Here is a 24,433-nt window from a genome sequence, read left to right on the forward strand (position 1 = left end):
AAGAAGGATCCGATATTTAGCGGAGTTCGTGCGGGATGGCAACAGGTATGGGCTGACTAAGCAGTCACCGACCATACCTGCCCATGCCCACACATTTATTGCAAAGCGATGTTGTGTCGCATGGGGGTGCACCCCTTGTGGGTTGTTGTGAGCCCACACATGAGAATTGTGCTGATTGAATAAGCCTTCCTGAGTGAAATAAGCCTCATCCGTGAACAAAACATAGGCTGGAAAATTCAAGTCTTGAACACTTTCTTGGAGAAACCACTGCGCAAAAGTCACACGTGCAGGATGATCTTGGGGGAGCAGTAACTGAACCCTTTGGAGATGAAAGGGGTGTAAGGAATCGTCATGCCAGACACACTGTACACTGCAACGAGACACTCCTGAGGCAGAGGCAACGGCATGTGTGCTGGTAGTAGAATTATTCTGGATGGAATTCAGCACACTTTCTTCTATGGTGGGAATTCGCTTCGAACGTAGTCTGCCTGCACTACTCCTGTTACCTCTAAATGACCCATAATTGCACAAATTTTTATGCATATGTCCAAACAAACGGCGGTCCGGTACATGTTCGTCTGGGAAGCGTTCTCCATAAATTCGATGAGCAGCTTGTCCATTGCCTTCTGCTAATCCATACACTAGGTGCATGTCTGCCAGCTCACAGTTTGTATATCGATGCATGCTCTTCGTGCAGCGAGTACTGCGCAGTCTACTGACTTATGGTCACATTTCCTGTTATGGGTTCCTATGCGATTCACATTCCTTTAGATGTTACCTACCTCCCCTAAATGTTTGTACCAATATTTTTGAGACACCCTGTATACACCGATGAACCAAAACATTATGACTGCCTACATAATATGATGCTGTTCCCCCACGTGCAGCCAAAACAGCTCATACCCGGCAAGGCATGGATGCTACAAGATTTCTAAATGTGTCTTGTTGTATCTGGTACCAACACGTAACCAGCAGATCCTTTAATTCCTGTAAGGTCAGTGGTTGAGACACCACAAATCGGAGTTGCTCTTCCAACACAAACCACAGGTTCTTGATGGGATTGATGTCTGGGGAATTTGGAGGCCTGGGTAATATCTGGAAATCTTTCTCATGTTCTGCGAACCAGTCTCGAACAATTCAGGCAGTGTGGCATGGTGCATTATCATGCTGAAAGACGGCACCACTAGAAGGGAAGACCGTTGCCATGATGAAAGGGTGTACCTGGCGAGCAATGATGTTTAGGTAGGTGGTAGATGTCAGAGTGCCCAGCACATGGACGACTGACCTAGGGTATCCCAACAGAACATCACCCAAAGCATGACACTGCCGCCGCCGGCTTATTTTCATTCCATGGTACATCCAGGTGCCATCACATCCCCAGGGAAATGACACACGTGTATCCGGCCGTCCATGTGGTGCAATGGGAAATGTGATTCATCGGACTAGACAACCTTCTTCCAATCACTCAAGGTCCAGTTTCGATGCTCACATGCCCATTGTAGGTGCTGTTGCCGGTGAACCGTGGTTAGTATGGACACTCAGAGTGGCCTGTGGCTACGCAGCCCCATTTTCAGTAGGATTCGATGTACTGCGTGTTGTGACACATTACTCCTGTCACCAGCATTCTAATTACTGGCTAGTTGTGCCACAGTCTCCCTTCTGTTGCCACGTACCATCTGGGAGAGCCTTTGCTCACCTCGAGCATTGTTGAGCCGTGGTCGTCCAACACCTCGCTGGTGGTTTGTGGGTTCCCCCTCCTTGGACCACTTTCGGTAGGTACTAACCATGGCTGACTGTGAGTATCCCACCAGCTGTGCCATTTCGGATATGCTCTGACTCAGTCATCTGGCCATTACAATTTGGCCCTTGTCAAGCTCGCTGAAGTCCGCTGCCTTTCCCATCTGAAGAACAAGAGTAACACTGATTAATGGAACCTAGTATAAGGTATTTTTTATACCGCGTCCTGAACTGTGCATGCACCATAGTTTTTTTACCTGCAGTTGCTTCAATTTGCACTTATACAAAGGGTACTAGGAAAGTTTTGCAATATGACACAACAATGAATCACAGGAAGCTGCTTGTTGCTGCATGTTGAGATATGTTCATATGTGCATAGTAGTCGCCGCACCAAGTCGATGGGCTCAGTTATTCATTAGTAGTGAGAGTGTAAAGTGCTTGCGATGGCATCGTGGTCACGAAATGAGATAAGGACAGTTTTGCAGTATAATTTCGTGCTTGGTTTAACCATAGACCAGTGCTTAGAAGAAATGACTCTTGCACTAGATGATGATTGTCCACATCGTACAACGATATTCAGGTGGTATAGAGAATTCCAAAGGGGAAATTTCACTCTGGAGGATTCTGAGAGGCCGGGAAGGCCACGAACGTCAGTTACGGAGGAAAACGTTACTGCTGTGAGGAAAATGCTTGACGAAAACAGGCGAGTAACCTACCAACAGATAGAGGTTACTTTGGGCCTAAATGCACCAGCAATTCGTTTGATTCTGCAAGATCATTTGCACGTGAAGAAACTTTGTTCTCTCTGGGTGCCGCATCAACTGACTGAAGAGCAGATGACACGACGTGTGACTTGGTGCCGGGAGATGTTAAAAAAGTTTGATAAGGGACAATCTCGGTATGTGAACAACATCGTGACAGGTGACGGGACTTGGCTGTACTATTACGATCTGCCGACCAAGGCTCAGAACAAAGTTTGGGTCTTTGATGATGACGACACACCCGTAATTGTCAGAAAATCCCGATCTGTAAAGAAGAAAATGATAGCTGTATTTTTCAAATCGAGTGGAATTGTGGAACGTGTCGTTTTGGACACGCAGAAGACAGTCACAGCTAAGTGGTATACTGAACAATGCCTGCCTAAAGTCATTGGATCTATGAAGAACCTGCGGCCAAAGTCAAGAATGGACACCTGGTACCTCCATCACGAAAATGCTCCAGCTTACCGCGCCAAAGCCTGCACCGAATATTTGACCACGACAGGACTGAAACTTCTCGAGCACCCTCCCTACAGTCCAGACCTTGCTCCCTGCGACTTTGCACTGTTCCCGCATGTGAAAATGAAGCTAAAAGGGAGGCGGTTTTCCAGTGATGAGGACCTTCTACGGGCTTGGGACAACGAGTGTGCTTTACTCCCTAGTGAAACTTGGCAGAACTGGTTTAAAGATTGGTTTCGGAGGATGGAGAGGTGTATTGAATGTAGAGGAAATTACTTTGAAAAAATTAAATAAACAAAGCTGTACTGCAAAACTTTCCTAGTACCCTTTGTATATTTGATATATATACATATATGCAAGAAAGCAAGCTTATGCAGCATCAGCCAAAAAAAAAAAAAAAAACTTTGTTATCAACTTCCATAACAAAAGATGGAAGTATGTTCCACCAATCAACTACCTGCTGGCTAAAGGCAAATTTCTGCACATCTATTCTACAACTGTCTTTCCTCAATTTCAATCTGTGTCCCATCAGGTTCTTAATCTGAGCAAAGGGAAGAATCCCATCAGCATTCAGCTTGCCCAACCCATTCAATGCCTTATACACCTCAATCAGATCACCTCATAGGTGCCTACCCTCAATCAGATCACCTCATAGGTGCCTACTCTCCAGGCACTGCAATTTGCAGAACTTAAGCTTTTCTTGTTAAGAGCACCAATTTGTTCTCCTCACCAATCTTGTTGCCCTTCTTTTTTTCATTCTAGCAACTCTACACCCTTCCTAAAATGAGGCCTCCAGACTTGTACGGTACTCTAGGTTGGCCTGACCATTGCCTTGTATAACGAGATAATCACCTGCTTGTCCCTGCTAGCAAAATTCCTATATATCATTGAAAAAACTCCATGACCTGCACTTCTCAGCAAAGTTCATATTTGATTGCACAATTACCACCAGGTCTTTTTCACTTTCCACTTCCCTGAGTATAGTACCACATAGTTGGTATGTTTCTATTGGGTTATTGCTATCCATAGGCAGGACTTTGCATTTGTCAATATTAAACTTCAGTTGCACTTTTGAGCCCATTTGCTCAACTTACCTAGATCCAGTTGGAGTAGCATACTGTCTTTATTGTTGTTAATAACTCTGCCAACCTTTGTATCATCTGCAAACTTGGACATTAAACCTGATATACCTTCATCAATATCATTGATAAATATACAAAACAACAATGGGCCCAACACCGAACCCTGGGGAACTCCACTAATAACATTTGTCCACGAAGAGCAGTGTCCAACGATTACCAATCTTTGTCGTCTCTCACTCAACCATCCCTTTATCCACTGTAGCAACTTACCCTTAATGCTATACCTCTCGAATTTGTACAGCAGATTGTAGATCTTCCATGTGCAACAGTATCTAAAGTTTTCCTGAAATCCAAGTATATGATATCAAAATTATTTTTGGCATTCAGTTCCTTTGTGACCACATCATATACATAAGTAAAAAATTCTTTGCTGTTTTTCTTTGCATCCTTTGCCAAAGATTTCTCATAATTTTCCTTCCCCTGCCTGACCTCCTTTGTGACTTGATTACAGACTAGTTTATATCTGCGATAGGCTTCTGTGTCACCTGATACTTTATACGCATTCCATACATTTTTCTTTGCCACAAGCCTCATTATTTCATCTTACATCCATTTAGGTCTAAACCTGAAACAGTATTTCTCAGTTGGAACGAAAAGCCTAGTAGCCTCCAAAATAAGTCCCTGAAGGTTTCCCATTTAGAATTCAACATTGGTAACATCATCAGTTGATACCACTGTACAGGATTTAAAAACTGTCTGAGACTCCAGTTTTCATCTTTACGAAAGCAAAAGCCCTTCCCTTTAACCTTGATAGTAATTACATCCTTAAGTATTTCCCACATCAGTACATTGTAATCACCGCCACACTGTGGTTCCTTTATCTGCAAATTCTTAATGCATGAATAATCATTGCTGATAATCAGATCAAGAGTATTACTCCCTCTGGTTGCCTCTCGAACATGTTGCTGTAGAAAACAGTCATCCAATAAATCCACAAAAGTCTTGCTAGTGTGTAAGTGACCAGTCCACAAGATCCAGTCAATATCTGGAAAGTTAAAATCACCCATTATAAGACATTCTGATTTACTGGCCCACTCTATTTCTCTGCACAAATGCTAATTATACTCTTCCGATTCTTTAGGGCCTATAACACACATCTACTCTCATTTTGCTTTTCCCAGTGCTTATGTCACACCAAACAGACTCAACATTGCATTGCTCAACAACATCAATTCAATGCACTTCCTTCGATTTTATGTGTTTCTTAACTAACAGCATAACACCTCCTCTCTTCTTGTCCTGTGTATCCTTTCTGTACACATTGTACTCCCCAAATTCCAATTATGCACTGCTTATGTCTGTGTGTGACACCACATCTGTGATATCCCAACAATATCTGCCTTTGATGTCTTGACTAGCATTTCAAGCTCATCAAATTTATTAACTATACTTCTAGTATTGGTGTACATGCACCTGTTTGTACTCTTAGTTACCCTAACACAGCCCATGTATTTATTTGTTCCACTATGTCTCCCAGCAGTCCTGGAAGTCTCCATCACCTTGCTTTCCAAACTGCTGCTCATTCTAATAGAAGCAGTGGAAGAATCACTTTTGCATCTGCCTGTGTCCACTGTTAACCTTTGTGTATCCCCCCCCCCCAAGCTAGCAGTTTTCCGACCCACCTAACACTGCATCGATAGCATCAGCTATCAAGGCAGTGCTATCGGAAAACTGTTGGAAATAGTTGAAAACGGGATTTTTAATAATACTAAAAAAAGAGAGAGAGAGAGATAAAGCAAACATCAGAGGCAGCAAAAAGCATATTCCTCTACATGATGCTTGAAATATAAAAAGAAATTAGAATAAAAATTAAATAAAAATCATGCCGGTAGCATGGCAAAACAGTAGAGCGAAAATAGTCAAAATTAAACATAATAATCAAACCCACAGGGAGGGAAAGAGAAAAGGTTAACAAGACTAAAAATATTGTAGCAGAAACTCTCCAAGATAATTTAAAAAATCTAAATGAAAAATAATATAAATAATCAATTAAATTTTAATGCCAATTAGATAGAAATTTAACGGCACCCCCTCTGATGGGCACTAAGTCCAAATTGTGCGAAATATCACCAACAGAGATGTAAACAAACTACAATAAAATAAAACAAAAATAGACTGACAATTATGCCCCATCTCTACAGAGGACCGAAAGGCCAATAAATGGTCAGGGAATCACTGCATTTCAGTTGCCATGCAAATCGCCGTAAAGGCGAGTTGATCGAAAGATCAATCCTCCATCCGATCCACAGATCGAACCACCAATGCAGAGGATTTGAGTAGTGATGTTCCTTATGCAGTGAAAATTAAAAATAGGACAAGATATAAGCACTCCAATGCAAAGCTAAGCCACTGACAAAAAGTAAGCTTAACCAGATAATATAAACAAATAAAAAACTATAGATGGCAGTACTGGAAGAGCGTTTTTTATTTGTCTATATAATCTGGTTAAGCTTACTTTTTGTCAGTGGTGTGGCTTTGCATTGGAGTGCTTGTATCTGTCCTATTTTTAATTTTCACTGCATAAGAAACACCACTATTCAAATCCCTTGCATTGGCAGTTTGATCTGTGGGATTTTTTTTTTTTTTATTTTTATGAAAACCCCCAAACACGAGAGGTATTAGAACCTATAGTACTTAGTACCGTGCTTGGGTTGCAGGTTGAGAAGACGAAAGAAGATATTTGTTGACATTAGACTTGAACTTCTGTAGACTGTAATTTTCAGGAAATACATATGAAGGAAGGTTGTTCCAGAAAACGGCAGTTGAATGAATAAAAGAGGAAGTTGAAAAGTTGATTCTGTGAGTTTGAAGTTGGACAGTAAATGGATGTTGGCTAGTGGCGGCACGGGTTCGGACTGTTTTGAAAGAGAGGGTGAGAATTATAGAAGCCAATTCAGAAGAACAGTGACCATGGAAGTATCTGTAGAAAAGGCATGCAGCAGAAACAGTACGTCTATGAGACAGCGAGTGGAGAGACTCTGTTAGAGAGGAGTCATTAATTAACTTAACTGCCCTCTTCTGAATGGAATCTAGAAGCTTGAGAGAGGTTTTGGGGGCACTGCCCCAGATGTGGGAACAATATTGGATGGGAGACTGAACTTTCGATCAACTTGCCTGTGCGGTGATTTGGCTGGCGATTGAAATGCAGTGATTCCCTGACCATGATTGGCCTTGTTGTTCTCTGTTGAGATGGGGCATAATGGTCAGTGTATTTTTGTTTATTTTTGTTTTATTTTTTTGTAGTTGGTTTACACATCTGTGTTGGTGATATTTCATATAAATTTGGACTTGGTGCCTGTCAGAGGGGACGCTGTTAAATTTCTATTTAATTAGCATTCAAAATTTAATTGATTATTATTTTATTATCTTTGCATTTAGATTTTCTAAATTATCTTGGAGAGTTTCTGCTGCAATATTTGTACTCTTGTTACCCTTCTCTTCCCTCCCTGTTGGTTTGATCATTATGTTTAATTTTGATTATTTTTGCTCTTCTGTTTTGCCATGCTGTTGGCATTATTTTTATTTTTTTAATCATCATTCTGATTTATTTTTATATTTCAAGCATTTTGTAGAGGAATATTCTTTTTGCTGCCTCTGATGTTTGCTTTTCCTTTTTATTTTTTATTATGAAAGATTCAGTTTTCAACTATTTCAAACATTGTTCAAATAAATATATATAATCCAATTAATCCAAAAATTAAATAGAGAGATAAAAATTAAAATATATGTTAAAAATAAATAAAAAAAAAAAGTAGAAAAGCTGACATCAGTGGCAGCAGAAAAGTACAATCCACTACATGTTGCTTAAACTAAATTAAAATAGAGTAATTGCCAGTAGCATGGCAAACCAGTAGAGTGAAAATGAATTGAACCAAATAAAATAACAATAACAGAAAAATATCGGGTGGGGGATAAAGAAGGAGAGGGTAGTGTTAAAGCAACGTTACTAAAATAATTTAGAAAATTAAGCCAATTAAAAGAAATTTAGTGGTGCCCCCCTAGTAGGCACCCGTTTCCGAATTATGTGAAATCTCACTAGGGTGGAAACGTAGACTAACAACATTACATGACCAAATAATAAAATGAAATAAAATAGACTGTATAAATTATTAAGTATAAAATAAAAGTATAAAATAGACTATATATATATATATATATATATATATATATATTCGTTTAATTGTAGATTGTTACCGATTATTGGTGTTTTTCATATAAGTATTAGTGTTCATACAAATTTGTAATCAAGTTAACCTAGTTTGGTTATCTTCATTCCATATGGCCTATAAGTATTATAAGTATACCTTAATAAGTATTAGTATTATTAAATACTATAGATTTAATAATACTAAATCTTAAAGACTGTACAAATTTATATAATAATATAACGTATTGCATTACACCACGTGGCTGTCAATCCCCCTACTTCATCGGGGGCTTTGAGTGGATTGACAGCCCTTTGCAACGTAATGCCTCATACTTACTCGTTTCTGTCTGTACCTATACTAGTTTTTGCTGTTTTAGTTTATATTTTCAGGTTCATTTTTTTTTATTAAATATTATTTATTTTCCTAATTTCTTCTATTTTTAGTTTAATAAAATTTAGTTTAATTTAGTTTAATTAAATATTACTAGTTTATTTTTTATCGATCTCTTCAGCAAACTGTGATAGGGTACACAAAGCCCAACGAATAGTATTACAATATAGAATACTTGCTCGTTGGGCTTTGTGTACCCTATCACAGTTTGCTGGAGAGATCAATAAAAAATAAACTAGTAATATTTAATTAAACTAAATTTTATTAAACTAAAAATAGAAGAAATTAGGAAAATAAATAATATTTAATAAAAAAAAATGAACCTGAACATATAAACTAAAATAGCAAAACTGGTATAGGTACAGACAGAAACGAGTAAGTATGAGGTATTACGTTGAAAAGGGCTGTCAATCCACTCAAAGCCCCTGATGAAGTAGGGAATTGACGGCCACGTGGTGTAATGCAATACGTTATATTATTATATAAATTTGTACAGTCTTTAAGATTTAATAATTATCTTGCTACAGATAAAATGTTTTCATTAGTAAAATGTTATGAAAAATCATTATCATTTAACATTATACTTTTTATCTTAACTCAAAATGTATAGGCCATATGGAATGAAGATAACCAAACTAGGTTAACTTGATTACAAATTTGTATGAACACTAATACTTATATGAAAAACACCAATAATCGGTAACAATCTACAATTAAACGAATATATACTGGCGCGTATAATGTACAATTGGCCCATGGCAAAAATACAATGGCATTAACGCAGCACAGAAGAACTCGCAAATCTAAAAGAATCTAAAAGAAAGAATATATATTAGTCAATTTTATTTAATGGTATCTATCTGTAGGGAATTAAGTGAAGGACCAAACTAACAAGTTAGTAAAAGTAAACTATCTTTAGCCTGGAAGGCCTATATAAAATTATATTAATAAAAAATGGAAATAAAAATAAAAAATTATGATGAACAATGAAAATAAAAATGTAAATAACATTCTTCCACTTAGTCATTAGTCTGCTACTTCTTCTGGGGGTTTGAGCAGACCGATAGCCAGACTAAAAGAATGTCTCATACCTACCCGTTTCTGTTGTTCCCATTCCAGTTTTGCCTGATTTTAATTTTTAGGCGATTGTATAGAAATTAAATGGTAAGTGCTAATAAATGAGAAAAGATAATGTGTTAAATTTAAATTTTGTAAAAATAGTGTCAGAATCAGCAAACTGGGATAGGCGGCACAAAACCCAACGGGTATGTATCCGATTAAATGAGAATGGGTTCTTACTTCTTTCTTGTACTGTGGTGGTCAGACTGAAAAGGGATCAGTTCCCGCCTTCTGGTTGTTTTATGTGTGCTGATTAAATGATACTGTGCAGCCGTGCTTTTCACTGACTGTGGTGTGATGGTGAAATTTCCTATGTCAATGCAAATGTTCTGATAGCCTTGGGGGAAGGGGGACTGCCTCTGATGGCGGAAGGAACCTATATAAATGAAATGATGTGTTTATACAAGTACAGGAAGTGTTAGTATGATTAAATACAAGAAGTGTGTTAATGTAAATATATAGGAAATGCTATCCCCTGGACAAGGGCTGGTATAGCTTTTCTAAGGCATAACGACCCGTGTATGTCCTAGGGGGGATACCTATATACATATTTACAGCCTCCTTCAATGTGAGTTTTCACCCTGTATCTCTAGGTTTTATACTATTTGTAATTAAATAAAAGGATATGAACGTTATTCTGTTGTTGGGAGTTTGATGCAAGTTGATAAATTACCAATTATTAGATTGTCTATTTGGGGGGGTGTGGGGAATTTTTGGTCAGCTGGGTTACAGTGCGGTCAGACGATGAGCCTCTTCTGAGCACAATAAACCTGGGAATCAAAATTGGAAAGTCATTTCTCTGGGCAATAATCTTTATCTTAGTTTGATGAAGGACACTGGTTTTTAGACAACCAGGCAAAGATGGGCTACGGGTCATTTATTGGTGTTATAGTTCTAAACTGGTTCATTGTATTTTCAATAAGTGTATTGGGATTGGCATTGGGGTGGTGTTCGCAAGTATGGACGCTTTAATATGATGTCTATGTAATTGGCAGGTATATTATTCTTGATGAGAATATGTTTTTTATTAAGTGCAAAACTCAGGGGATATTTGTTAATGCTTAATTTTTTTATAGTCTTTTTGTGTATTTTACTTAATGCATGTAATGGAATGTGCTTTTAACATCTATCTTATATCAGAATTAAAAGGTGTTTTCCTACTTTTGCAGGACTTGAGGCGAAAAGCTGCAAGGCTAGTCGCAGCTAAATGTGTTTTAGCAAGCAGAGTGGATGGTTTTCATGAATCTGTGGATGGACATGTTGGTCATAGCCTTCGGGAAGAAATAGAGAGGAAACTGGACAAGCTTCAAGAGCCTCCTCCAGTGAAACAAATAAAGCCTCTTCCAGCTCCAATTGATCAAACACGGAAGAAAAGGGGAGGTAGAAGGTAAGGGGCCCATCTTTATGGCTGTGTAAGGTCTTATTTATATAGGGTGTAACGTAATTCTATCAAATACGGAGGATGTGGAAAGGTCAGGTAATGACCACCGCATATCTCCGGAGCAATATGGCCTTAGTTGCTAATGCTCCTAAAAACCAAACAACAACAACAACATAATTCTTTGGACATCGTTTAAAATTTCCTTTAATTTGGAGGGGAAAAAAACAGCAATAGCAGTGTGTGTGTGTGTGTGTGTGTGTGTGTGTGTGTGTGTGTGTGTGTGTATGTATGTTATGTATAAAAGGGGCCTGAAATTTAAATATGGCCTGGGGCCTATTTCATCCTTAATCCACCCCTGATTCCATATGTGAATAAAATACCCTGCATATATTCAATAACACTTAGAAGCAAAAAAAAAAAAAAACTAAAAATTCATACCATAATTAGGGAATGTGAAGGCCTTCAGTGAAGCCATGTAAGTGTGTCACTCAACTTTCAGATGTTTTCAGGAACACATTATGTTGGAAAGTGAAGCACTGCCTATCGTAAGAAAACTTCATCAATGTCTCTATGCCTGAATTTATAGCAGACTTCAAAGAGTGAACAAAATACACTGGATTACCACTTTGAAAAGGAAAGGCAAATGTGTAAAAAGAATCAGATTTCTTTCTATTACATCATCATATAAGGGTCAGCCAGTTTTAAAATACAAAGTCCTTTTATACTTTTTTTGTAAAGATGGGTATGATAATTAGATCATACTCATCTTTTCAAAACCTTGATATCATACCCATCATTGAAAACTGAACATAGATCTTCAGATATTTCCAGATTCTCGATTTAAGAAATCATTTAATTGAATTTCTGAAAGTCTCAAAGTTCTGCTAAAAACTGCTCATTGCTTGAAATATCACTCCATTCATAACAAAAAAGAGAACGGTGATTTGGTGGTTAGTAACCAACACTAGAATTAAGTGTACTTGGCAGGAAAAAAATTAACTTTTTTTTTTTATTTGTTAGGAACTATATAATGCCTTGCGGCTGTATTGTTAATACATTTTCCTTAAAGAGTAAAGTGCTGAAAAATGCAAAAGTTGCCAGAGTCAATGACATTAATGTTGTCTCTTCATCCCATGTATGAAGGATGATGAAACAAAGGATGTGGACATGGATGAAGTTCAGAAACATTGAAAATCTTCAGCTGGACCATGTAGAAGCAATTTCCATTTTCAGGATTTGTTATTTGCTTTTCTTTTCTTTCTTTTTTTTTTTTTTTTTTTTTAGGAGCATTAGCAACTAAGGCCATATTACTCCGGGAATATGCAGTGGTCATTTCCTGACCTTTCCGCATCCTCTGTATTTGGTGGTGATGGGCTCGAACCCCGGTCTAATCAAGAAGCATGTGCTACGCACTGCTGCTCCTTCCCACCCGGCTATGGAGGTGCCTCCATTTTCAGGAAGATTTGTTGCAAAATGGGCTGAGTTAGCTAGTGTTCATGGATTGGGTGGAATTTCAGATTATATATCTGAATTTATGTTATCAATAGAACTTATTACTCACAGTAGAATGAATGCAGATATGTTTTCAGCTTTATCAGAAAGAAATTCAGATAATTTATGTAAAACTTTGCAGTCTATTTTGGCTTTAAAATGCAGAAAATTTGGTTTTTTTCCATAAAGAGACTTTTAGCGCTGATTTCCTTCAAAAGGGCTAAATGTTACTCCTTATTTAAAGTGCTCTGAATCATGGCAGTAGAGGAAAAATTTTATTTGGATTTTAATATGTTTTGACAGGTATGTTTACATATTTGATTTTTGAACCTGTAACAACACATGCAGCTACAGATGGTTCTGTAGCTGTATTTCGTTAAAGACAGAGAGTTTAAATAGTCGAGTGTCTGGTTTTTTTGAGAGAATTTCTAAAAGATGTGAATTCATTATGATATTTGATTTCTGTAAGTGGCTTGAGTCCACTATTGTGAACTTTAACTAGATCATTGAATGTAAAGATATTCTGAATTGCCAGTACTATCTAATTGTACAGAAGGTACAATCAGATTAACAACAAAAAATTTTAAATAGTTTAAAGCATTTCATGATGACATGCATAATTTACCTGCTGTGGCATTATTAGATATATTAAGTAGTTAATATTAACATAGAGGGAAAAAGTCTGGAAATACACTGAAAGGACAGAATTCATAGGATACCTGGTTCCTGGGCAATGCGATGATGTCACCCCTCTCGCTTTGGATGAACCCACTGCTTGGTGCAGGTATATAGGTACACTGCATTCACGTAGACAGTAATTCAATGTCAGTGTGGATAAACGTCGTGAGTTAACTGACTTGGAAAAATGAATGATAGTAGGTGCCCGACACGTGTCACTCTATTGCAGAGGTGGTACAGAAATTGAGTGTATTGGGAATGTGCCATTTTCAGAATAACATCTCATTGTGAACAGAGCTGTGGGTGGAGAAAGGTGATGGATGAATGTGGCCGTCAGCAACATTCATCCATCACCATCTCGCATTGTTTCTGCCAACTTGAGAGTGACAGTGGCACAAATCACCACTGATCAACAAGGGAGGTGCCAGAAATGTCTCCACCAAGACCATCAGGTGATCGCTAGCCACAATATGTTATGGGAGCCACCGACCCACCAGAGTCCATTGCTAACACCACGACACAGGACTTTATGCCTCAACTGGGTGAAAGAACATTGGCTCCACCGGTCCGATGAGTCCCATTTCCAGTTATTTTGAGCAGACAGGAGGGTGCGTATCTGGCAGAAACCTCATGAAGCTATCCACCTGTCATGTCAACAAGGAACTGTTCAGGCAGGTGTACGGTTGGTAACTGGCACATGTTGGGGCCTCTGGTATGTCTCGATGCATCTCTGAATAGTTCAGGTTACGTGTCCATCCTTGGAGACTATCTGCATCCCTTCGTTGCCATCGTGCACTCACAGGGCAATGGACTCTTCCAGCAGGTCAATACACCCCCCCCCCCACAGAGCCATGGTGACTTTAACATGGTTCGAAGAGCATTCCGCAGATTTTACCACCATGGAATGGCCTCCTCGTTCATTGGACATGAACCATGTGGGGCATCTTTGGGATGCTGTGGAAAGTCCATTTGAACTTTGGATCCTCCACCCAGGAATGCGACGGAATTACAGACAGCGGTGCAGCATGCATGGATGGAAATACCTGTGCAATGTTTCGTGAACTAGTGGACTCGGTTCCTTGCTGTGTGACTGCTCTTATCTGGGTGAAAGGTGTGCCTACCCATTACTAGGTAGGTATCCCATGATTTCTGTCCACTTGGTGTACTGTTTGAAAGATGTCAGAACGCAGTTCTGGAACTTGGAGGAAAAAGTCTGGAAATACTGTTTTAAAGATGCCAGAACACAGTTCTGGAACTTTCTGACTTAAACTGGATGTCTCCTACAAGTCTTCCAGTTTTTCATTTATGTAACAGTTGGTAGTATGCATCTTGGCTCAAAATGAAAAATCACTGAAGCTCCTCATTTGTAAACTGTGTACACTGAATCTCTACATTTATAAAATTTTCATGTGATGTATTAGTAGTAGAGGTAGATGATATAAAAAAGCAAGCTTATACAGCATCACAAAAAAAAATACCAAACTTCCCATATAATATGTTCATCCCCTCTAACAGTTTGTCTAGTTTCCCTTGACTTTATTCAAACTACCCACTTCCACAACAACAGATGAAGTTTGTTCCAAGGATCAACTACGTACGGCTGAATGCAGATTTCCACACACGTCTTGCAACTATCCTTCCTTAATCTTGAATTTATGTCCCCTCATGTGTGTAACCAAGAGAAAGAATTCCATCAGCATTGAGCTTATTCAATCTGTTCAAGACCTTAAACACTGCAACCAGATATCATTGTAGGTGCAGTCTCCAGATGCTGTAATTTTCTGAACTGAAGCCTTTCCTGGTAAGACCACCCTTTTGCTCCCCTCACTAGTCTTGTTACTCTTCACTGCAGCTGTTCCAAGAGATCCATGTCCTTCCTAAAATGAGGCTTAGACCCGTATGTAGTACTCAATGTGGCCTAACCATTGCCTTATACAATGGGATAATCACATCCTTACGTCTACTGACAAAATTCTTGTATATCAGTGATAAAACTCCATGAGCTCTCCAGGCATTGCTCATGGGTTTTGTCAATATCTGCACTGTTCATAGAACTTCATATCTAACTACAATTACCACCAGTCTTTCATTCTACCACCGTTTGGTACCATATGGGCAGCAGTTATCCTAGATTAATGCACCAACTGTGTACATTAATCTGGGATTACTGCTACCCATATAGAGTACCTTTCATTTGTCAATATTAAATTTCAGTTGCGACTTCTCGACCCATCTGCCTCATAAGTGGCAAATTGAAGTTTAATAAATAAAATATTGTTCAGTACTGTGATGGAAGATGGCATAATAAATACCTTTCTTGCATTTGAGGTTTTTTTTTTTAAGTGCTACATTTAATTGTCTAACTAATAACTTATTAACTTCTTTTTTTTTTTTTTTTTTATGTGAACCCCAAACACGAGAGGTATTAGAACCTGTAGTACTTAGTACCGTGCTTGGGTTGGAGGTTGAGAAGATGAAAGAAGATATTTGTTGACATTGGACTTGAACTTCTGTAGATTGTAATTTTCAGGAAATACATATGAAGGAAGGTTGTTCCAGAAAACGGCAGTTGAATGAATAAATGAGGAAGATGAAAAGTTGGTTCTGTGGGTTTGAAGTTGGACAGTAAATGGATGTTGGCTGGTGGCGGCACGTGTTCGGACTGTTTTGAAAGAGAGGGTGGGAATTATAGAAGCCAATTCAGAAGAACAGTGCCCATGGAAGTATCTGTTGAAGAGGCATGCAGCAGAAACAGTGCATCTATGAGAAAGCAAGTGGAGAGACTCTGTTAGAGATGAATCATTAATTAACCTAACTACCCTCTTCTGAATGGAATCAAGAAGCCTGAGAGAGGTTTTGGGGGCACCACCCCAGATGTGGGAACAATATTCCATGGCAGGGCGGATTTGCAATTTATACAGAGTGAGCAGCTGTTTGGAAGAAAAGTAATGCCGAGAGCGAAAGAGAAAACCAAGTTTTTTAGATGCAGAGGAAGCAATATTTGTAATGTGCTTGTGCCAAGAGAGATTAGAAGTCAGGGTAATCCCCAAAAGAGATATATCATTTTGCCCAGAAATCGGAGTGTCACTAAAGATAAGCATAGGAGTAGAGGAATCCTTTTTGCGAGATATAAGACAAGACTGAGTTTTAGAAGGGTTGAAATCAACTAAGTTGTCTTTGCTCCACTGGAGAATTACCTGAAGATCGGCATTTAAGGAATTGGTAGCAGATTTTCGAGAAGTTGAAGCTGATTGAGCAGGACAAGGTTTTTCAAAATGGAAAGTGGAATGCAATGTGCTATCATCGGCAAAACTATGGATAGGATTTCCAGTGAATGGAAGAAGGTCATTGATATACAAGAGGAAAAGAGTGGGGGAAAGAACTGAACCTTGGGGGACACCGGCATTAGTGGAGAAGTTAGAAGACAGAGAGCCATCTACCATCACCCTCAGTGAGCGATCAGAGAGAAAACTGGATAACCAATTACTAAAAACAGTTGGCAAACCATAAGATGGAAGCTTGTTTAGAAGACCTTTATGCCAAACACGATCAAAAGCCTTTGAGATGTCAAGAGCAACTACTTGTGTTTCACCGAACCTTTCCATTGAATTAGTCCATAAATGGGTAACATAAGCCAGAATATCACCAGTGGATCGACACTGATGGAATCCATACTGGCGATTGTTGATCAGACGGAAGGTTTCTAGGTAGTTTAAGAGTTGCCGGTTAATTGATTAGAAGAACTTGATCAGAAGCAGCTTTTGATTTCAAGGCTGTATCACTAAATGAAGGCAATTACTGCTGTAAACCTGCATAAATTTTTTTGATTATATAAACTTGTGTGAAGCCAATTACTTCAGTTATTTTCAATTTCAAGAAGAAGGAAACACAATGTAATCAGACATTTACAAACAAATAAGCATAACAATAGCATGAAATCATAAAGAAATGCAAAAATGGATGTTGCATTTCATCATGATGTCATATGCACTGAGTGTTTACTAGCATCTTTTTTTCATAGGACATACTCTTTCTCTGAACTATGCTGATCATGAAAACATCTTCTTGTTCAGAAATATGTTTCCTGGTGGAAAAATATCAAAAAAAAAATAAAATAAATACAGTTGTGGAAGAACAAAAACAATGGGCGTTATTGAAATTACATGGATGGGGATAGAAGCGGTGGTAATGGCCCTTAAAAATGGGCCATTTTTAATTGCTACAGATGGCAGTAATCAAAGTGATTCCAAGCTATATCCCACTATAATGGCACCTTTTGTAATAATAAAAAAATTGTCAAATCAAAAGCAGTTTTCCGTCAGTACCAACATTGGAAGCTAACTCTGCAGAGTATAGCATTGGACATTTGAACAACCTGAAAGCATGTGGAAATTCTACAAAAACTCTGTGCCAATTTTTGAAGACTAGGTGCTGATAATGCACCCATGATGGTAGGCTTAAAAACTAGAGTAGTAAAGATATTAAAAGAGAAGATTGAGCACTTGGTGGTAATAAGCTTAAGGTTATCTGACTAATTTGTATTCTGGAAAGTGGATGAATACTTGGTGGAAATTTACCACTATCTAGAAGGATTTACTAAAAGGAAAAATAGATTTTAAATAATTTCAACTGATGCACGCCATTAAAATATTTTTAAAAAAAATTCTGAAGCATATTGGCTGGCTGTCTTTGATCAGCCAGTCAACATGTGTAACTAGACTGGTATAACTGTGACCACCTTTGAAGTCTGTTTAAAGAAGAAGAAAAGAAAAGCCATTTCAAAGTTACCAATTTTAAAAAGTATAACTAGTGACGACTGACTCATGTTTAAATTTCTTGATCCAAAAGTTTTGACACTAGACAAATTGATGAACTCTAAAAAAAAGCCCTTCTGAATTATAAACTTCAGGTAGAATCAATCCTAAACAGGCCAGGCAAGCTGATAATTCTAGGCATGTTATCTTCACTTATTCAGAAAACCTACAGGTTTTGCATAAGTGACGATTTTCTTGAATAAAGAAATTTACTTGTTTCTTTTAAATGTTATGCCAACATTTGAAAATCTGTACACAGCCTTTCACCCTGACGTACCTCACATTCATGTACTGAGGTCATTTCCCTTAGATGTGTTGGAAGGATATTATGTGCAAATTTATTTTATCAAGTTTCATATCTTCCATTTCCATATTGGAAATTAATTGCTATAGCAGACTTAACCAGAAGGATGACTTAATTTCTAATTATTTCTTGGCAGTAGAAATAATTATGAGTTAGTCATAATTATTTCTATGCCCTAGGTTATGACCCATGGGTCAGAGGGTGGCCTGCCAGCATGATTTGATTGACCCATAGCCAAACATTTTGGCTATTAGATGGAATTAATAGAATTCAAAAGTTATGGATAATTAAATTCAAAGAATTGTTCCATGAATTAGAAAAAAAAAAAATTATTCAAATCAATTAAGAGTAATATCAGAATGTTGGAATTCTCTTGCACCAAAGTTTTTCTGTATGAAAAAAAATTTCAGTCCATCTCACTGTACAGAATTTAAGAACTGTTTGAGACCCCTGTAGTCACCTTTATGAAAGCAAAAGCCCTTCCCTTTAGCCTTGATTGCTAGGGCTTATAATACCGGGATCCTGGTAATTTTTTTCCGGTATTCAAATCCCGGTATTGATACCAAAATACCGGTTTTTCGGTACTAATTTAAAAAATAATTATCCATGATTTGTTCACATAAAGGTTATGAAATCAACAACAATAAATCATTAATACTGAATTTGCAAATGAGGGATTGTTATACACGGTACAAATGCAACAGAAACCTGAAAACATCATGAAACTGTAAGACATAAAATCTTACAAATATATTTCTCTTAGTAGGTATAGTGTGTGGAAGTAAAGTACTTAAGGAATAACGAAAATATCATTACGGAAATACTCCATTGGTGTTAGTAGGCCTGGTAGTGCAATTAAGGAATATGGTGAACAATGGTATGGCAGGTGCGGAAGTTTTAAAGTTAAAAGCTTCTGAACAATAGTTGAATCCCTCTATTACGTCGCTACTTGAGGATGCAATGCTTAGTGCATTTTGAGAAAGGTGTCGATATGAAGCAGTTCAAAGGTATTGTGAACAGGTGATCTTGAAAAGATCACCTGGGTAAAAGATGAAAGCATTTCATTGTGTGGGAAAAATATTCTGTTTTTCTCACCAGAGGAAGAAGAGTGAGTTTAAAGAATAACACCGTGCTTGGGTCAGGTTTAAATTAGATTGGGGGAGATACGTAAATGCATGCAAATCCCTCTGGGGTTTGCACATAACTTAGTATAAAAAAGTAGTACAAGGGAGATTGTAACTTGCAATCAATTCAATAAATGAGCAGGAAATAAATAAGGTGCTCGCACCAAAAGAGGAGTTTGTAGTTGTAAATATGTATCAAAATTAGGTCCAGTTTAAATTATAACACTATTGAGTTTCTTAAGAGCTGACTTTATTTGGACAGGTAGTGTGGATGCTTATTTTTTTATTTTTAATATAACTGTATGTTTAATAATTTTTGCTAGAATATTTATTATTGTAATAAAAGTTTGATTTAAAACATGAATTCAAGTAATTACTTGTTTTTTCCTTACTTTATTGCCCCTAATTGTCATCAAAATTTATTGCGAGAAATTTTTTTTAGGATACCGGTATCCCGGTTTCATAAATTAAAAATACTGAAATACCGGTATTCAGATTTTGACCGGTATTGTAAGCCCTATTGATTGCAGTTAAATCTCTAAGTAATTCCAACATCAGTTGTCACCCACTGTCACCCAGGCGCCTCTCGAACATGTTGCTGTAGAAAAGTTATCCAATAAATCCACAAAAGTCTTGCTAGTGTACAAGTGACCAATCCACAAGTTCCACTCAATATCTGGAAAGTTAAAATCCCCCATTATAAGACATTCTGATTTACTGGCCCACTATTTCTCTGCACAATTGCTCATTATACTCATCAGATTCATTAGACCTATAACACACACCTACTCTCATTTTTCCTTTCCCAGTGCTTATGTCACACCAAACAGTCTCAACATTGCATTGTCCATCAACATCGATTGGATGCATTTCCTTAGGTTTTGTGTGTTTCTTAACTAACAGCATAACCCCTCCTGCCTTCCTATCCTGTCTATCCTTTCTGTACACATTGTACTCTCCAAATTCCAATTCTGCACTGCTTATGTCTGTGCGACACTGTCTCTGATATCCCAACAATATCTGCCTTTGATATCTTGACTAGCACTTCCAGCTCATCAAATTTATTAACTGAATTCCTAGTATTGGTGTACATGCAAGTATACATGCACCTGTTTGTACTCTTAGTTACCCCAACACAGACCATGTATTTATTTGTTCCACAGTGACTCCCAGCAGTCCTGGAAATCTCCATTGCCTTGCTTTTCAAACTGCTGCTCATTCTAATAGAAGCAGTGCAAGAATCACTTTTGCCTCTGCCTGCAGCCACTGTTAACCTTTTTAGTCTGTGTATCCCCCCAAGCTAGCAGTTTTCCGACACACCTAACACTGCCTCGATAGCTTCAGCAAATATTCTTGCACTCTTTCTATTTAAGTGTACCCCCATCCTTGTAGAAGCACTCTCCTGTCAACAAGCACAGACCAGGCTGAAAAAAATTCTACCCCTTGAGTCCTGCACAATCTCTCCAGGGCCGAATTGGTTGACAAGGCTCTCATCATATACTCCCTCCTATTGTGTCTGGGCAGAATTGCAGACACTTTCACATTCACTCCTAACTCGCGACTTTTTTTCTACATTGTCCTGTACTTGTTGAGTATCGAACCATGTCAGGTAAGCAAGAATGTAGCTTAAAGTCCTGGTGAGAACCATTGAGGTGGGGATTGGATGCACTCTGTCAACATTGGGAATAAATTTCTCGGCGATATCACCATTTAGGGAGGTTGCTTATCTGTTTTTCCATGCCTGCTGCAGGTGGTTTTGAAGCTGTTGGTTTGTTGCTTTCCTGTTGTTAACTGGGTCAGTGGTGTATCCCAGGAAGGTGTACATTAGTCCTTTAGAAGTAGGTAAGTCATCCCACAGTGGACAATCTCTGTCTAAGGGAAGAACTCCAGCAAGGACCTGGAGAGCGTGGGTACTTACCATGCAGCAGGCACAGTTGATGGTGAGAAGTATGCCTCTCTGGATGGAGTCTAGGATCCTTTTGTTCACTGCTGTGGTTGCCTTAGTGAACCAGATACTTGAGGCATAGGAGATGGCTGGGATGAAAATAGCTTTGTAGAAAAGGGACAGAGTGCATTTCTTAAGACCCCAGTCCCTCCAGGAGATCCTGACCACTAAGGCAGTATGAATCCTGATCTTCTTTCAAAGGTACTGTAAATACAGATTAAAGGAGAGTTTGGAGTCAAGGACCACTCCTAAATACTTGAGTTTCCTGAGTGATGGATTTTCGTCCATTCCTGCAGAATTGAGAGGAAACAGTTGGCCAGGGTCTCTAGTTGCGCCCCAGAGTTAGCAGCAAGAGCGAAGTCATTGGCAAAAGCCTGCGAATAGGCCCGCCCACCCAGGTCAATAGACAGGAAGTCGTCCATCAGGAGATTCCGCAGGAGTGGATCCAGGACTGAACATTAGGGCAGCCCCTAAAGACCTGCCATGTAATGTTTGTTTGTTCGTTATTTGGTTTTTAGGAGTATTAGCAACTAAGGCCATATTGCTCCGGGAATATACGGTGGTCATTTCCTGAGCTTTCCGCATCCTCCGTATTTGGTGGTGACGGGCTCAAACCCCGGTCTAATCAAGAAGCGTGTGCTATGCACTGCTGCTCCTTCCCACCTGGCTATGGAGGCGCCGCCATGTAATGCTTTGATATGGTGCATTGATGGTTATTTTCCTGTTTGACAAATAGCTTCCGATAATGTGATAGAGGTTGTTGGGCAGGTTTGCTTTCCGGAGTCCACACAGGATGCTCGGCCACCATAAAGAGTTTAATGACCCGATGAAGTGGACAGCAATCATGAGGAAGTACTTCTCTGAGGCTTCTGCTTGAGAAATTAGATTTTGTAGGGCATCAACCATGGAGTGCCCCTTTCTGAATCCGTATTGATTTGGAGAGACCATGTTTGCAGTGTCATAATGCTTCTGTATTGTTCCATGGCGTAGAAGTTCTTATAATTTATTTAGAACATAGAGAAGAGCAGTTGGTCTGTATGAATTTGGGAGCTCTGGTAGCTTTAAGTGTAAAGTGTGTTAGTTGTCTGACGGCACCAGGGGTTTCCCTCATCTCCGCGTTGTGTACTCTGTTTGTGTGACAAACTCCGTGGAGGCCAGAGATTTAAAAAAGTGTGTGGGGAGTGGTTTGTTGTGTAGTGTTAAGTTCTGTTGTTTCTCTGACCATTTAGCTGTTGGGCTCTAGTGAGACTCACCATTGCTCACACTTTGCTACGAGGAGGTAGGTCAGGCACCCAGATTATTTAAGTACTCTGTCAGGCCCCACCACCTAATTTCCAAGGATTTCAATGGAAAAGCCTATGTAAAAAAAAGAAAGGGGGATGAACACTAGAATTCGGAAAGGCCGAAAAAGGTTTACGAGAAAGCAGTTGAATTTGGACATTGATTAGATTTTGGCGGCATTGTTAGGGGCGTACTTGGTCAGTTTAGTTAGAATGGGGGGGGGGGGGAGACTGAAGACTTGGGGGAAACAGGTAGAAGGATGGGGACAATAGAATAGACATCCCCAAAGAAGTCAGTGGGGACGAGCCCCATCGGGCGAAGTATGGGGGAGGGGGACAGAGAGACCCGTCTCCTCCCCCTCTTCCTGGTGATAGGATTTAAAGGGAACGGGGTTTGAGTATCATATCACCAAATGGTGTGTCGGCAGCAGAGCTGCAGTATGTCCCCCGTCGGTGATCATTTGTCAGGTCTTTGTAAGTGTCAGATCCAGTAGGAAGCTCAAACTACCCATCCTGCTCTGAGGATGGGATATGTTAGCTGGCAGTGGGGAACCCACCGGGCAAAGGGGGGCAGTAATCTTTATATATATAATTTTTTTTTTTTTTTTTCATTCATTCATCTTTTTTTTCATACACCAGGGGGGAGATGCAATGGTGCATAATGTAAATTTAAATACTAATCCATAATGATTAAGCTAAATAAGTAAGAATATAAAAGATTAGAACTAGGGTTAGTGTGTACTTAACTGTAACGTTTATGGTTTGTGTTCTTTTTCTCACACTTTTACACTCTCATTCATTCATTCATTCTTCTGGCTTTCATTTCATTTGTTCGAATCTTGCTTTCTACACTGCAGTCTCTGAGCACCTCAACTTATTGTTATTCTTCAGTTGTGGTGCAGGCCTAGCCGCAAGTTTTTTGCAGGCTAGGGGAGAATGCAATGATAGTGTTTGTGTTAGTAAATGTTTGTTAGTACATACAGGGTGATTCACTACCAGTGCGACAAACTTGCAGGAGGTGTGGGGGGCACAAAGACGAATCAGAATCACATAGCATTGCAGGATCTGAAAAGCCTTCGTCATGTGGTAGAGGACGTTGAACGGGAGGTCGCATGAACAGCGATCCCTCTGGAAGTCAGCATTTGCGAATAGTTTCTGTTGAAGAAACCAAGTAGCAAAAGTCCTCCGGAGTGGATAATCCGCAGGCTCCAATGATTGGACGCATTGCAGATGGTATGAATTCATTTGGTTTGTTGAGAGTATCCTCCGTACAGTGGATTGGGAAATACCCAATCGTTGGCCTGTCACTCGAGTACTCGTACTCGGATTGCCTTCTGCAAGACGTAGGACATTCTTCTCATTGTCTGGCGTCCTCATCGTTCGCTCTCGTTTCATGGTACCTCTCGTGAAACAACCAGTCTCACGTAACCTGTGCACACGTGCGAAAATTGTATGATGAGGATCAAGCCTGTGCGGGAAACGTTCCTGGTACAAGCGCAGAGCGGCGTGCCCGTTACAGTCCGCAGCTCCATACGCAAGGTGCATGTCGGCCAGTTCAACGCTTGAATACTCGTCCATCCTACTGCCTCAGGAACCGGTTCGCAAATGCTGACTTCCAGCGGGATCGCTGTTCACGCGACCTCCCGTTCAACGTCCTCTACCG

The 24,433-nt window shown here is 39.2% G+C and overlaps 1 protein-coding gene across 3 annotated transcripts in view; it reads left to right on the top strand.

Annotated features, from left to right (window-relative positions):
- Prp31 (pre-mRNA processing factor 31) overlaps window positions 1-24,433 on the top strand; it is a 262,750-nt gene that overhangs the window by 147,224 nt on the left and 91,093 nt on the right. For all 3 annotated transcript variants that reach the window (XM_090376998.1, XM_090376999.1, XM_090377001.1), the window contains exon 10: window positions 10,923-11,140. In XM_090376998.1, coding sequence (XP_090233124.1) covers window positions 10,923-11,140 — 218 coding nt within the window. The remainder of the gene's footprint in view (window positions 1-10,922; window positions 11,141-24,433) is intronic.

This window comes from Mastigoproctus giganteus, chromosome 7 (genome assembly GCF_048544385.1).
Source record: "Mastigoproctus giganteus isolate SK-2022 chromosome 7, ASM4854438v1, whole genome shotgun sequence".
NCBI classification, from domain to species: Eukaryota; Metazoa; Arthropoda; class Arachnida; order Uropygi; family Thelyphonidae; genus Mastigoproctus; species Mastigoproctus giganteus.